The sequence below is a fragment of the Empidonax traillii genome, unplaced genomic scaffold (assembly GCF_003031625.1).
Source record: "Empidonax traillii isolate 1590-97213 ecotype Southwest subspecies unplaced genomic scaffold, ASM303162v1 scaffold1604:size84260, whole genome shotgun sequence".
NCBI classification, from domain to species: Eukaryota; Metazoa; Chordata; class Aves; order Passeriformes; family Tyrannidae; genus Empidonax; species Empidonax traillii.
The window spans coordinates 3,386-19,379 of record NW_020956797.1 but is presented as its reverse complement, the minus strand read 5'-3'; the positions used below and the strand labels follow the sequence as shown (position 1 = coordinate 19,379).

Below are 15,994 nucleotides of genomic sequence, written 5' to 3'. Positions count from 1 at the left end.
TCTCCTGCTGATTCCAGCCCGAGGGATCACGGAAACAACTCCCAGCTTCATGTACCCCTACGGGACCTCCAGCAGCCAGATGGTGCTCCGAGGGGTGGATCTCCTGCTGGAGTGCATTGCATCCGGAGTGTACGTACCCCGGGGTGGGGAGGGCATCGTTCCCAGAGGGATGGACTGGGACCAGGGTGCTGGATCACCATGGAAACACCTCTGTCTGGCAAAAAAAAGGGGTCATTCCTCCCTCCTAACTGCCATTAACAAGACTCTCATAAACCTACTTGATGCACAAAAGCGCTGAGGGGACAGAGAGCTGAGGCTCGTGGGTGTCTCCAGGTAGTTGTCCAGGAATAATTCCCCACTTGGATCTGTGAATCCCCTGGGAGCTCCCCACCACACTGTGGGTGAGGACAGTCATGGTCCTGGGCTCAGGGTTCTGCACCAGTGCCCTGCTGGTCTGCCCACGGCAGGGGGTTGGAATGGGATGGCTCTGACCCAGAGCATTCCAGGATTCTCTGATTCTGCATCCCCCAAGCACAGGCCATGAGCTGAACCCTGCTCCTGATCACCTGCTGGTGCTCAGGGTCCTGGCTGGGGGGTGGACCAGCCCTTTCCCTGGGTGGGAGTGGTTCCCAGTGCAGGACTATCAACTGCTTTCTTCTGAGCCGTTCCCCTGTCTGCCAAAAGCATTTACCTGCTCCCCTCTCCTTAGACCAGCACCGGACATCATGTGGTACAAGAAAGGAGGGGAGCTGCCCGTGGGCAAAACCAAGCTGGAGAACTTCAACAAGGCCCTTCGCATCTCCAACGTGTCCGAGGAGGACTCCGGGGAGTATTTCTGCCTGGCCTCCAACAAGATGGGCAGCATCCGCCACACGATCTCGGTGAGAGTGAAGGGTACGTCACCTTTACCTTCCCATCTCGGGGACCTCCACGCCAGGAGCTGGGAGGGGATGGGGTGGGGGGTGCTCTGACTGACTGGGGGCTTCCTGGGGGGGGGGCTGGTTCTCTGCCATCCGTGTGGCTTGGTGGAATCACGGAGTGGTTTGTGTTGGAAGGGACACCTTCCTCTAGGCCAGGTCGCTCCAAGCCACACCCAGCCTGACCTTGGACACTCCCAGGGATGGGGCAGCCACAGCTTCTCTGGGCAACCTGTGCCAGGGCCTCCCCACCCTCACAGGGAAGGAATTTCTCCCTCATATTCAGCCTAAACTTGCTCTCAGTTTGGAGCCACCTTGTCCAAACTCACCTAAAAGCAGCGTGAGATGCTGAACTTCACTGGTGTAAACAGGTGTGGGTTTGTGTGGCCAAGGATGGGGCGGAAGGAGACCCCCACCCTGCCCACACCGGGGGAATCCCACCAGAGAGGACGGTGCTCCCACCGTCTGACATGCCCAGGGAGCAGCAGAGGGGATCTGGGAGGAGGGGGAGCTGCTGCCCGTGTAACTGGTGCCTTGCTGTGTCCTCCAGCTGCCCCATACTGGTTGGATGAACCCGAAAACCTCATCCTGGCCCCCGGGGAGGATGGGAGGCTGGTGTGCCGAGCCAACGGGAACCCCAAACCCTCCATCCAGTGGCTGGTGAACGGGGAGCCCATCGAAGGTGAGCTGGGAGGGGGGGCTGTGCCTCCTCCACAACAAACCCAGCCCAGGGAAATCGTGGCTGAGCACGAGCCAGAGCTGCTGGTGGGGTGCCAGGCACTGCTGGGGCCTCCAGCATCACACACGTGTCCCTGCTGCTGGTTTAGGGTTGGTGCTGCCAGTTTAGAGCAGCTTCTGCTAGTTTGGAGTCTTTACTGCTAGTTTAGAGCAGTATCTTTAGGTTTACTGCTGGTTTAGGGTTGTTCCTGCTAATTAGGGCCATCACCCGCTTTTCCCCGGGCCGGGATGGGAGGATGTGCAGTGGCACTGAACGGTGAATTCAGAGCTTAAAACAGACTTTAAAGAGCTCTCTCCTGTGTTGCAGCCTCTGCCCACAACCCCAGCCGGGAGGTGGCCGGGGACACCATCGTGTTCCGGGACACGCAGATCGGCAGCAGCGCCGTGTACCAGTGCAACGCCTCCAACGAGCACGGCTACCTGCTGGCCAACGCCTTCGTCAGCGTGCTGGGTGAGGACAGCCCCCTGCACCCCGCTGTCACACAGCCCAGGGCTGCTTCGGGTCGGGAGAGACCTGAAAGATCACCCAGTTCCAACCTGCTGTTGTTGGCAGGGACACACCTTCCCCCAGCCCAGGTTGCACCAAGTTTATCCAACCTGGCCTGGGACGCTGCCAGGGATGGGGCAGCCACAGCTTCTCTGGGCAAACCTGTGCCAGGGCCTGCCCACCTTCCCAGAGAGGAATTTCTTCCTAACATCTGACCTAAATCTCTCCTCTTCTATTTAAAACCATTCCCCCTTGTCTTATCACCACCTGCCCATGTAAATAGTTGCTCTCCCTCTTTTACATTCCCCTATTCCCCACAGAAGTTCTCCATTTTGCCTTCCTCTCTGTCATTAGCTACTCCACAAAGGCTCCTGAGCTCTGCAGCTGGGCTTTGGAGCACAAATCCACTGCCCTGGGTCTGCCAAGCCAGGCCTGGCTGAGCGAGTCCTAAGACAAAAGCTGAGTCGTGCAGCCAGGCTGGCAGGGAGGGGGACAGGAGAGGGACTGGGGAAGCTCCGCCGGCTCTTGGAAGCGCCAGAAGTGGGAAAAGCGAGCAGAAGCAGCGGGAAGGTGGACGAAAAGGCTGGAAAGGAGCAGCAGAACCCAGCCCCCGGGTTTTGTTGTGCCGTTTGCAGATGTGCCCCCGCGGATCCTGGCCCCCCGCAACCAGCTCATCAAGGTCATCCAGAACAACAGGACCCGGCTCGACTGCCCCTTCTTCGGCTCCCCCATCCCCACCCTGCGATGGTAAGAGCTGCAACACGTGCCCTGCTAGGCTGAGGGATGGGGAGGAGTGGGGTGGGGGGGGTGTTTCCTGCTCTTTCTTCCCTTACAACAGCTCTCTGTGGTGTTGTGAGGTTTAAGAACGGCCAGGGGAACACGCTGGATGGAGGGAACTACAAGGCGCACGAGAACGGGAGCTTGGAGATGTTCATGGCCCGCAAGGAGGACCAGGGCATCTACACCTGCGTTGCCACCAACATCCTGGGGAAAGCAGAGGCCCAGGTTCGCCTGGAGGTCAAAGGTAGGGGCATGAAGGGCTCCTGGGTCTTCTGAAACGAGCAGCAGAAATCACAGTTTCGGTTCAGGGGGGGGTGGTGGTGTGCCCAAGGCTGTCAGCAGGACAGGCACTGTGTGATTCAGAGCTGGAATCCTGAAAATGGTGCAAATTCCTTTGTGGTGCTGGGAAAAAAAAGCAAGGCTGTGGAGACACTGGAGCTGCAGAAGGGCTGGGTGTGGGTTTTGAGCTGGGAGGTGCCATCAGCGGTGCAAACAGCAAAGCAAAGTCTTCCTCAGGGTTAACCGAGGACAGCAAAACACCTTCTGGATTGTTTCTACCAGGGCTTTTTCTGTTCAGCAATTCTGATTGCTGACTCAGAAAACTGGGGCTTTTTTTTTTTTTTTATTTTTTTTTAAAGGTTCAGCATGAATCAATGGCTTGTTAAATTAATTTAGTTGCATCGCAGGCCATTCATCCATCAGGCTGGACAAACACGACATGTGTGGTGTCCTTTCCAAGCACCACCAAACCTCCCTCGAGCTCCTGAGCCAAGAGCCAGGGGTTTGGTGCCTGACACTTCCTTCCTGACCTTGTGCAGACCCCACCAGGATTGTGAGAGGGCCTGAGGATCAGGTGGTGAAGAGGGGCTCCATGCCTCGCCTCCACTGCCGCATCAAGCACGACCCCACGCTCAGGCTCACGGTCACCTGGCTGAAGGACGACGCCCCCCTGTACCTGGGAAACAGGTCTGTGCCTCCAAAAGTTTCATGGGGCTGCTCTCCCAGGGTCGCTGGGCTTTGTACAGGACATTTCAGGGTAATATGGGTAAATGCTCAGTTCCCATCCAGGCAGCATTTGACGTTCTTGATACTTTTCATTCGCCAGCTCCTTCCAGCAGACATTGCTCAGCAACTGCAGTTGATTTATCAGTAAATCAGGGCCTTGCTGTAGGTTTTATTTACAGATATTTTAGGACATCTCGATAAAAGGGGTGAGTTAATAACAACCCACCTCAAAATTAACGTTTATCTGCAGCTTTAATTTCCTTTCCACGGCTGACTCCCTCCCTGTGAAGGGGGATCTGATCCCAGGGCACCAGCCCGGGCTTGGCTGTTGTCCTGAAGGTGTGATTATTCCCCAGACACACACCAGGGCACATCTGCTGATTCCTTAGGAAATGAGGTTTCCCGGAATAACTCTGCACGTCCTCAGCTGATAAACCCTTCAGAGCAGGGCCGTTCTCCCGTTCCGGTCGGGCTCTGAGCTGTATCCCGGCAGAGGACAGTCAGCCCTGCTGCCTGGAAGAGTTGTGTGATCCTTGCTTTCTTGAAGGATGAAGAAAGAGGACGATGGTCTGACGATATTTGGCGTGGCTGAGAGGGACCAAGGGGATTACACGTGCGTGGCCAGCACGGAGCTGGACAAGGACTCAGCCAAGGCCTATCTCACCGTGCTCGGTAAAGCTCCCCACGCCTGAGGGTGGTGTTTTTAACAGAACAGAGCCCCTTCAAGGCCAGGCTCACCAGATTGTCCCCCTGGCTGCTCAGGGAGGGGCTGGCACAGCCGCTGTCCCCTCGCAGGGCTCGGCAAGGACGCGCTGCCTCGTCCCAGGCACCGGCACTGAGTCGGAGCTGGAAAAAAACCCCTCGTGTTTGAGAGCGAAAAAATAGAAGAGGAGTTATTACACACGGCCAAAAATACCCCAGCGTGCATGTCGAGGCTCTGTGAGAACAGTCCTAAATTTGGAAGTGAATTTAAGGGGGTGTTGGGGTGCTGAGCAATGGGGAGTTGGGGGTGACCCAGCTGGGGCTGATTCTGGCCTGGTGTGTCCCCTTTCTCAGCACAGGGAGGGGACAGACTTCAGCCTGTGTTCACTGAATCTACCTGGCAAACACAGATTTATCATCCCCTGGGCCACCTCAGATTCCTGGGAATGCCACGGCCTGCCAGTGCCATCACAGTGCCCTCCAAGAGCTGGAGTGCAGCAGCAACCCCAGATCCCTAATAATTGCACTGGCCTTGATTTATACCCCTTCCTGTCCCCCTAATGGCTCATTAACACCACATCAGGCTGATCAAACATGCATGAAGCTGTGAGGGCATGGCTGGAGGTGTCTGGGGGAAGGATGTCCCTGCTCTGCTCCCCAGACAGGATCGATTCCTTCTGAAACCCCTCCCTGTGTGTGTAACTTTACATTTGCCAGGTGCTCCTTTGGCCACCCAAGCTTAATGACTAAACTAACCCTGTTAACAACCACTGTCTTACCTTGCAGCCATCCCTGCTAACCGTTTGAGAGACTTACCCAAAGGTAATCAGCACTAATTTGTTGCCTTTGTTTTGTTTTCTAAGTTGGTTTTGGTTTTCCTTCGCCAGTAACGCCAGCAGGAAAGGGCAGAGCTGACAAATCTGGGAGCTGATGCTTCCAAGTCCTCTCTCCAAGCTGTCCTTCAAAACCCATCCAGATGGCCCTGGGTACAAAGGTCCTGTGTCACAACATTTTGTGCTCCCAGAGTGCCTTTGGGACACTTTCCTGAGGGAAAGTGAAAAAAAAATCACTTTACCTGCACTTGAAAATGCTGAGCCCCGATGGGAGAAAAAGATTCACCTTGAATTTTTGAGCCCTTGACCTTTACCTGGACAGAATTTATTGCTGTTCTTGCATGAGCAGGTTCTTGGAACCGGATAAAGAAACCAGGGGATTTTCAACAAGTTTGTGTTTCCGTTGAGGTTTTGTGTCCTTTCCATCCTATTTGTTTGCATTTCTGTTCTGGACAGCTGTGTGTAAGGTCAAACAACCCCCTGCTGAGCCACTGCCTGGTGCTTCCAGCGCCAGTGGTGCAGGGACAGGGAGGGTTTAAAGGCAAGGAACAATTAGCACTAGTCCTAAGAGGGTATGATCAGTGCCCCAGAGCACATGTTCCCCAAGGGTCTGGGTGAAGCCAGCCAGGGAAAAAGCGATGGGAACTGGGAATCCCAGCTCCTGGGACAATCCCAGCCTCATTTGTCTCATCCCTGGGCCAACAGCACGGCCCGACCAGCCCCGTGACCTGGAGCTGACGGACCTGGCGGAGCGGAGCGTGCGGCTCACGTGGATCCCCGGCGACGACAACAACAGCCCCATCACAGGTCAGGCCCCCTCCCACTGCCCCCTGCCCAGGGTAGGGGGGGTCAAAACTCACCCCCTGTGAGCCCAGCCCCTCACCCAGCCCGCCCTCCCTCCTCTCCCCCCATCCCCACACAGACTACATCGTGCAGTTCGAGGAGGATCGCCTGCAGCCAGGCGTGTGGCACAACCACTCCAGGTACCCCGGCAGCGTCAACTCGGCTGTGCTGAGCCTGTCCCCGTACGTCAACTACCAGTTCCGGGTGATTGCCGTCAACGACGTGGGCAGCAGCGTGCCCAGCGCGCCCTCGGAGCGCTACCAGACCAACGGGGCACGTGAGTTCCCCCCCAGCCCGCCCCCAGCACAAGGGTCACTCTGGTAGAGTCTGGGGAAGGGAAACCCTGGTTCCAGCCTGAAGAGGAGCTTTCCAAAGAAAGCTTTTCATCCTTTCTGACCGCAGGAAGCTCGGGAGCCTGCTGGAAAATTAGACTCGAGTGTAAACCGGCCACTAGCAAAAGGCACTTTGTTCCAGACTCGCTCGTTCATTGTCAGAGCTGAGCAGGAGCCCAGACTGATGCTGGGAGGGTGGGGAGGGCCTGGCACAGGTTGTCCAGAGGAGCTGTGGCTGCCCCATCCCTGGAAGCGTCCAAGGCCAGCTTGGAGCACCCTGGGCTAGTGGAAGGGGGTGGAACTGGGTGATCTTTAAGATCCCTCCAACCCAAACCGCTCCATGACGCAGATGTCAACACAACCAACCCACAACCGACACTCCAGTCTTCCCTTTGTCTGCCCAGTGCTTTGTTTTTTTCTTTTTTTGGGCAACACATGGGAAAATTCCCACGGGGAATTCGCAGGGAAGTTCAGGAGTTCTGCTGCGTTTCTTGTTTCCTCCCCACCCCTCTTTGCCCGGAGATTCCTGCAGGATCTGCTGGCATCTAGTGTTGGCTCCCGACATTGCTCGGGTTTCAAAGGGATGGGCTCGGCTCCTGGGGCTGCTTCTCAGTGGTTGCCTTTCAAAGATTTAGGACATTTGGCAGGGGGGGGAGACAAAAAAAAAAAAAAAAAAAAAAAAAAAAAAAAAAAAAAAAAAGAGTCTCCTAAATAAATGGCCTGGTTTCCAAGAGTACTGAGAGCCTCATGTTCCATTAACCTGAATGGGAACTTCTGGAAAAATCAGGCCATTAACTTCTGTCTTGGAAGTCCTTCTGGCTTGCACGGTTAAAGGGTTTTTAACCACTCAGAGGGTCATTTTTTTCAACGTTATAAAATGCCTTTTTTTTAAAATTATTATTATTCATTTTTATTTTTATTTTTTTTTTACAATGTGAATTTCAGGTCCTGAAATCAACCCAACGGGAGTTCAAGGTGCAGGCACCCAAAAGAACAACATGGAGATAACCTGGACGGTGAGTTCTTGGGTGCCTTTTGGGCCTGGAGTCGCAGGATAAGGGGGGGAAACAGCTTTAAAGTGACAGAGGGCAGGGTTAGATGGGATATTGGGGAAAAATTCCTCCCTGGGAGGGTGGGCAGGCCCTGGCACAGGGTGCCCAGAGAAGCTGTGGCTGCCCCTGGATCCCTGGAAGTGTCCAAGGCCAGGTTGGAGCACCCTGGGCTGGTGGAAGGTGTCCCTGGCTGTGGCAGGGGGTGGGATGGGATGATAATTCTATGATATTTAAGTACCTCCCCAACCCAGGCCGGTCTCTGACGATTCTATGATGAAATAAAAAGCACAAGAGAGGCCGTTGTTAGTGCCTAGAAGAAGGGTTGAGATAAAAAAAAATTAATTTTCAATTATGTAAATCAGGCAAAATGTGGTGAATGACGCTCAGAAGTCAGGGAGGATCATCGGAGAGATGGGTTCTTAGTGGTAGAGAGGATTTACAGAGCAGCTCTTGCTTTGCTTCGTGCACCACCAGGTGTCATCCACAAACAAGCCACGAAGCTGTGAGGAGGCTTCAGATTGCAGTGGGAATACAGGCTGGAATATAAGGATAATATATATGGAATATGTATTGTTTGCACTCTATATTATGGAGACATTTGATTTATTATACATAATATATATATGTGAGCAACCTTAGTCTGCTGGAAGATGTCCCTGCCCATGGCAGGGGGCTGGAATGAGATGAGCTTTAGTGTCCCTTCCAACCCAGACCATGCCAGGATTTTATTTATTCTAGGAATATAAGGTTCTTGGCTCCAGAGGGCAAGAACCAGGTATGTCCTTGTTCCTACTCCCTTTTGGGAGCAAGAGCACCCAGCCCTCCTTAGAGATCTGCTGATGGAACCCGAGATCAGATCCAGCCACCGAGCACACCCTTGGAGAGAAACACAGGCTGCTCTTCTCCCTCTCACTCCCTGTCTCTGTTTCGGTCCGTGAAGCCCCTGAACGCCACCCAAGCCTACGGGCCCAACCTGAGGTACATCGTGCGCTGGCGGCGCCGGGACCCGCGGGGCAGTTGGTACAACGAGACGGTGAAGGGCCCCCGGCACGTGGTGTGGAACACGCCCATCTACGTCCCCTACGAGATCAAAGTGCAGGCCGAGAACGACTTCGGCAGAGCCCCCGAGCCCGACACCTACATCGGCTACTCCGGGGAGGACTGTGAGTACCTGCCCAGCTGGGGAGGAGCCCACCTGCACACGGGGGGTCTGTCCCTGCGCCTGGAGATTGACCTGCCACAGGGATCCAGTCCCGGCTTGGACGGGGTTTGGAGCGACCCCCGTCTGTGAGAGGTGTGGGAGTGGCACTGGGATGAGCCTCAGGGTCCCTCCCAACCCAAAGCATTCCACAATCCCATGACTGGCAGCAAGGCTTGGCCTCTGGCTCCTGTTCTGGGCTCTGCCCGCACCACCCAGTTCACCCCCTCACCCCTCGCTCCTTCCCTTTGCTCTCTGTGACACCCAGGCAGCACTTGGAGCGTGGGAAGCTGCAGGATCCCACTCAGGGTGAACTCTGGCTGCATTCCCATAAGTTTGGGATTACATTTTGTGCCCCTGGCACGGGCAGAGCACCGAGTTCATCTCCGAGGAGAGGTTTTATGAACGGCCAAAAGGCCCCATAGTTCACCCTGCACTGGATTCCCTCTCTTGATAAAGCCTCAGCTAAGCCCCAGCCTGGGCTCCTGTTTGCAACCCATTGGCTCAGCTTATCTCCCTTTAAACCTCTCCCCTGGTCACTCAGAACAGCACCCAGCTCGTTTAATTCTCTTTTCACCTTTTTCTGGGCTGCTGGAAAACCTTCTGTGCTTGCAGCACCCGAGACTCTCAGCCATGATTATCCTTATCCCGTTGGGATAATGTGGTTTGCTGCCAACTGCTTTATCTTCAAAGAAATATATGTCAGTTTGTGGTTTGGGGGTCTTCTTTGGGGCTGTGGGACTTCAGGATTAGCGAGAAGGAAGGTGGATAAACCAGGTGAGAACCCCACGGCTCCAGGCTTGACGTCAAGGGGCACAAACAGGGCACAGGAACCTGAAGTAAAGCTGCAGTTTTGGGGCTGGGATGGCACAGACAGCACATCCTCCAGCTGGGAGGAAACAGGGCAAGGGGAAGGAAAACGGGTAGAAAAGGTGGGAATCGGGGTAAGAGCTGGGTACGGAAGCAAAGCTGGACCCAGCTGAGAGGTTGTTACTGGGAAAGATCTGCCAGCTCCTGGCTGCACCACCATATCTGTGTTTTCTTCTAGTTTCTCTTGAAAATTTGTGCACTAATTGTGAGTTTTGGGAGGATCTGAAAAGGCCACCTCGTGTGTGTGTTATGTGGAGGCAAACCAGGAGACCAAAGCTCCTGTGTCGCAGCCCAGGCACAAATGTGTTCTGCCTGTGTCTGAGGGGTGGGGTAGGTTAGAAAAATACAAAAAACCCTCAAAAAAATAGTCTCTGTCATGTCTGAGTCGTTTCACAAATAACTGCAGATTTTTACACACATCAACAGCAAGTTCTGGCCAAATTCAGATGAATGGCTGTGGAAATAAGGTAGTTTGGGAGACTTTGGGGTCTGAGACCAGAGGCAGGAGGGGGCTGGATGTGCTGGATCCTTCACTGGGAGATGGAGGGGAGCCAGCCCCCTTCCTTGCAGCAGGAAAACCTGCTGTGATGGTTGGATGAGTGAAATAGGACTCGTTTCCTTCCCCCTTCCCATGGGAGGAGGCAGAGCAGCCGTGGGGCTGCTCCCAGCAGTGCTGTGATGGGACACCCAGGGCTGGGGCAGAGGGGTGTCCGTGTGTCCGTCTGTCTGACCCCCAGGGGGGCTCTGATGACCCCTGTGCTCTGATGACCCCTGTGCTCTGTCCCTGCCCGCCCAGATCCCAAGGCTGCACCCACGGACGTTAGGATTAGAGTCCTAAACAGCACTGCCATTGCTCTGACCTGGACCAGAGTGCACCTGGACACCATCCAGGGACAGCTCAAGGAGTACAGAGTGAGCAGCCCCAAACCTCTTGGGCACTGGCTACTTAACACACCTAATCTGCTAATGAAATTCCCCTTTGGAATTGGCTCCAGGGGTGGAGCTACCGGGGCTGGGGACGAGAGGGAACCCTCCCCTGGCCACTTGGGCTGCTCTGGGTGCAGAGCACAGGGGCTGAGCTCTGCTCTGGGGCAGAAAGGAAGGGTTGGTTTGCTCTTTGTGGTGCCTGGGCGGGGCTGGGGACACCTCCTGTTGGATCCTGCAGGATCCAGGGGGTTTAAAGCAAACAGGGCTGTCCTTGTGCACCCCCCGAGAGGGGCTGGGGGGTCCTACCCCCGCAGGAAGGTGGCTCTGGGGGGAGTGACCACAAACAGGGGCGTTTTTGTGTCATCCCCCAAGTTCCTATGTGGTCTTTAAATGAACACCAGCCCTGCAAAGCCCAAACCCAGCGGGTGGGACTAACTGGTCACTACAGGCAGCCTGGATCCTGCTATGCTTTGGGGATTCCTCCTAATATTTGCTATTTACTGCTGGGGTAAAATACTAATGTTTGTGTACAGAGGATGGACCCTGTTCAAAACAAGCAAAAGCCTGAGCAGGGCCCTCCTCTCGGCGTTCAAGACCAAAACCACTTGCCCTGCACCTCAAATCCGATAATCCGCTGGGCTCTGCCCTCCAGTTTCTGCCTCTGCTCTTCTTCTTCTTCTGCTCTGTTTTCTGAATGAATCTTATTTCTGCATGAAATAAGATTTGCAGTCAAGGGCTTTGAGTGGGAGGCTTTCCCAAATCCAGGCTTTCCTTTGTGCCTGGGCTCCAGGTGGAAGGGGGACAATCCCTCCATGTCCAAGGCTCGGGAACCAGAGGCAGCTTTTAGTCTGAGCTTAGTGGTTTTGCTCTGTGGCCTTTGGAAAGCACTTAACCCTCTTCCTCGGGTAACACCCCTGACCTGTCTCGCTGGGGGGGGGATGTGGAGCTTCAAACTAATTGCTCTAAAAGGCTTCCGAGCTGCCCTTTGCAAAGTTCTGCTCTTGGTTTATGTATAATGTATATACACCAAAAAAAATCGCATTTCCGTGGGAAAAGCTTCACTTGCCATGCATGTTTCTTGAAGGCCTATTTCTGGAGAGACAGTAGCTTGCTGAAGAACCTGTGGGTCTCCAAAAAACGGCAGTTTGTGAGTTTTCCTGGAGACCGAAACCGGGGCATAGTGTCCCGGCTGTTCCCTTACAGCAACTACAAACTTGAGATGGTTGTGACCAACGGCAGAGGAGATGGGCCCCGCAGTGAGGTGAAGGAATTCCCCACTCCTGAAGGAGGTATGTTCCCAAGAGGGCTGGGGGTGTCCCCGACCCTCAGTCCTGACGGGAAATGACCCTATTTTCCACTGGTTAATGATTTCTCACTCCTCATGCTAATTAGGCAGCAGTTTCACTCTTTTTCTTACCCCCACATGGGCAGAGTTGCAGCATAAATGCTGGATTGTCTTGCTCAGTCATTTCTTTACGCCTGGTTTCTGCAAAGTGCCCTCATGGGTTGTAAATTCTCCATTCCTGGTGAACTGGTGCCCAGATCTCAGCAATATTTCCCCCCTCCCAGGGTTTGTTACCTTCATCCCCCGGGTCTGAGAGCACCAAAATGTGGCAAGCCCTGCACTGTAACTTGGTTTTCTAACACATGGGCATCCCCCAGAGCTGTTTCACAGGTTAAATCTCCCTTTTTTGATGATTAGGTCCCAATGTTTTTCCCCCCACTGCTGCAGAGACTCCTTTTTAAGGAAGCAGTTTATTCACTCACAATTCTGAGCATCATCTGGGCAGTGTCCCTGTCACGTGCTGCTGCTGCTGCTGTCACTGCAGGGTAGGGGACACCTCTGAGCTGCACCCAGAGCTGACTATTGGTGCTCTCACCGACCCAAAAAATCCCTCTGAAAGCAGCAGCAAGAAGATTTGAGGCTGAACAAAGAGACCCCCAGATGGCCCCGTGCTGCAGGCTGGGGACGTGGCACTGGCTGGATTCATCCTGCTCTGGAAAAAGGCAGGAAAATCTGCCCAAACCCCGTGTCCTTTGGCTGTGGAAGGACGTGCCCAGTCCCCCTGTCAGGCTCTCCAGGCAGCAGCACCCTCAGTGCTCTGTTTGAGGAGCTCCTGTCAAGGATGAACTTGAGGTTTTAATTTTCCTGCTGTCATGGGGGTTATTTATAGACACAGGGCTGGGTTTGTGTTGGGAGCTGCACTTCCAGAGCCTGGCAGTGACTCTTCTACAGCACAAGGGGTGAGGAGTTTGGCACAGGATGCTGCAAAAACACAAGGGGAGATTTGCTGGGAGCAAGTCTTGCCTCAAAATCCAGTGGGATTCCTCTTTGTTTTCCTCTTCATCCCATCCCTGCTGCAGCCCTGTCTCTTCCCCAGAATTTTCTTGGATGCTGCCACCCTTTTCTGAGGATTTTCTATTGATCAACCTTAATTAAGATTGTTTTAAGAGGAAGGACTCGGTTCCTGCAGGTTTTGCAGTGAAGTGCTTTGTGAGAGGTGATTATCTGTGTGCTGGAGGCACAAGGGATTTGGGGTGACTGTAGATATTTGGGATGACAAGGCATTTAGGGTGGCTATAGATAATTTGGGATGGCTATAGATAATTTGGGGTGGCTATAGATAATTTGGGGTGGCTATAGGCATTTGGGGTGGCTATAAGGACACGTGGGTGGCATTAATTGAAACAATTACAGCAGATTATACCCCTGTCACGAGGAAAACGTTGATTTCTGTTTTTCCTGTACCACCAAGCTATTTTATTGACTACATATTGACATTTAGGAGACTGAATGACACTCTGCACGACTGCTGGTTAAAAATAAATACACCCCTAATCTCCCAGATCAGCAAGCCAAGCTCTTTCCCCAATTAAGGCACCGCAATTATGAGTCAACCAGGAGAATAATTTAATTCAAGGCTGTGTAATTCTTTCCTTCCTTCACTGGCTTTGAACAAGCAGTGATAACCCAGCCATGGCTCAGGGTAAGGACCACTGTACACACACAGATCTCCAGGCACTGATATCACACTTTGGGACAAGAGAAGCTGCTGTGCTGCTTTTCATGGCTCTGAGAGAGAAACCTGATGAGATGAAAACCTTGGGGCTGGGTGGGGGACGCAAAAAAAAGTCTGTTTACAACAGAGAGGAGAGGGGTTTGAACCGAGTCCCAGCTCTGCTTCAGCTGCAGCACCTTCTGGGGCCTCACTGGGGGGTTCCCAGCACGGCAGGGCACGTGGGGATGGGGCTGCATGCAGAGCTGCTCTGCTTTCTGCTCCTGCACACACCGACTGCTGCAAGCCCCAGGCTGGCTCTTGGTTTCTGGCACAGATCCTCGCTCAGTCCCTTCCTGCTGTGTGTCTGTGTGGGTATCTCTGAGTGTCCCTGAGTGTGTGGGTCGGTCTGTGACGTGTCCAGCAGTGTAAGGTGTGTTGTTATCTTGTGTGTTTTCTCTTCTCTCCCTCCCCTCCCAAGTGCCCAGCTCCCCCAGGTATCTGAGAATCCGACAGCCAAACCTGGAAATCATCAATCTGGAGTGGGATCACCCAGAGCACCCCAATGGAGTCCTCACAGGATACAGCCTTAGATATCAACCCTGTACGTTCCACGCTCTCTTCTGACTGATAATCAGTGTGTTCCTTGCTGCTGATTCCCTCCTCCCCAGCAGAGGAATCTCTCCACAAGGAGCTGGCGACTTCCATGATGAGGAAGTGTTGAGAGGGGTCCTGGCACAGTGGGGGACACGTGGAGTTAGCCAGGGAGGGTGGGGGGATGCTCAGCAGCTCCTCAGCCTCAGCTATTGGGGGGAAATCAGTTTGATCTGTGTTTTAAGCGCAGTCTGAGCAGTTCCTGTGCTCACTCAAACACAAGCTGCTGCTGTGTAAGAGGCTGCCCAGAGCCCACACGATGCCAGGGGCAGCAGAGCCTTCCCTGCCCACCTGGATGTCCCCACCAGAGTGTCCCCAAAGGAAGATCCTTTAACAGCAGCAGCTCCGAGCACGAGGCCCCCGCGGCGAGGGCAGGGCGAGGCGAGGAGGGGGAGAGCACCTGAACCCACCAGCCCCTGGCTTTCCTCCCCAGTTAACGGGACCAAAACGGGCCGAACCGTGGTGGAGAACTTCTCCCCCAACCAGACCAGGTTCACCCTGCAGAGGACAGACCCCATCTCCCGCTACCGCTTCGTGCTGCGCGCCCGCACCCAGGTGGGAGAAGGAGAGCCCGTGGTGGAGGAGTCCCCAGCCCTGCTGGACGAAGGTATGTGCAGCAGCAGCAGCAGCAGGGACAGCTTCTGGCCCTGCCCAGGGGCTGGGGGGTGATGGGACACGTGGATGAGCCAAAAACACGCGGGTGAGAGGAGCAGGTTGAGCAGGGACAGCACAGCCTCTCTGCTGCAGGGGTGGAGGGGACGGCTCAGGACCAACTGCTGCAGCAGAAACACTTCAGAGGGTCCTGGGGGACTGTCCTGTGCCCCAGGGAGCCACTTTGGTGCTCCCCCCTCAGGTAGTGAGGGTTCCTCACGTGCCCTGGAGCAGGAGGGCACTGTGGGTTTATGCTGCCAGAGGGCAGGGTTAGACCAGGTATTGGGAAGAAATTCTTCACTCAGAGGGTTTTGAAGCCTTTCCCTGGCACAGGGTGCCCAGAGAAGCTGTGGCTGCCCCATCCCTGGAAGCGTCCAAGGTTGGACAGGGCTTGGAGCAACCTGGGCCAGTGGAAGGTGTCCCTGCCCATGGCAGGGGGTGGCACTGGGTGATCTTTAAGATCCCAACCAACCCAAAGCGTGCTGTGGTTCTGTGATCTCACCCTCCTCTTGCTGAAGGTGATTTAATTTGCCCCTCTGTTGTCTCACTGTGAGCTCAATCAGGGGCAGACATGGGTGGTTTTTAGGGGGTGAAGCAGCTGCCACCTCCCAGCCACCCCACCCAGAGCGAAGCCGGGACTCTCAGACTCATAATCAGATAAAATGCCCGTTGTGGGACATCCATCAAACCAAGTGAAAGTTCAGGAGCCCCGAGGGAACGTGGGGAGACAAAAGGCGGCTCTTTCCTCTCTTTATCCTCCTCTAACAGACCCTTGATTGGGTTAGTGCTCTGATTTAATGGGGGCTTTGTCTCCTTCCCTCCATCTCCCCCTCCCCAGCTAATGGCTCTGAGTAGGAAAAGTAATTCCTGCTCTGACCCAGTGGAAATGAAATGCTTCCCAACACCTCTTAGGTGGGTTCCAGTGGCACTAATTGATGCAGCAGGATGGGAGATGGGGCTGGGGGTGGAGGGAAAGCAGCCAAGTTACACCGTGGCAATCATGAGAGGG

The 15,994-nt window shown here is 54.5% G+C and overlaps 1 protein-coding gene across 1 annotated transcript in view; it reads left to right on the top strand.

The window, feature by feature from the left end:
- The window catches only part of NFASC (neurofascin), a gene marked incomplete at its 3' end in the record, with an annotated part of 53,831 nt that overhangs the window by 36,601 nt on the left and 1,236 nt on the right, over positions 1–15,994 (top strand). The window contains exons 9-25 of the mRNA XM_027908078.1: positions 18–129; positions 710–894; positions 1,468–1,599; positions 1,963–2,106; positions 2,778–2,889; positions 3,000–3,166; positions 3,741–3,888; positions 4,475–4,599; positions 5,416–5,451; positions 6,168–6,269; positions 6,385–6,582; positions 7,583–7,653; positions 8,630–8,852; positions 10,554–10,669; positions 11,769–11,973; positions 14,162–14,284; positions 14,768–14,941. Coding sequence (XP_027763879.1) covers positions 18–129; positions 710–894; positions 1,468–1,599; positions 1,963–2,106; positions 2,778–2,889; positions 3,000–3,166; positions 3,741–3,888; positions 4,475–4,599; positions 5,416–5,451; positions 6,168–6,269; positions 6,385–6,582; positions 7,583–7,653; positions 8,630–8,852; positions 10,554–10,669; positions 11,769–11,973; positions 14,162–14,284; positions 14,768–14,941 — 2,373 coding nt within the window. The remainder of the gene's footprint in view (positions 1–17; positions 130–709; positions 895–1,467; positions 1,600–1,962; positions 2,107–2,777; positions 2,890–2,999; positions 3,167–3,740; positions 3,889–4,474; positions 4,600–5,415; positions 5,452–6,167; positions 6,270–6,384; positions 6,583–7,582; positions 7,654–8,629; positions 8,853–10,553; positions 10,670–11,768; positions 11,974–14,161; positions 14,285–14,767; positions 14,942–15,994) is intronic.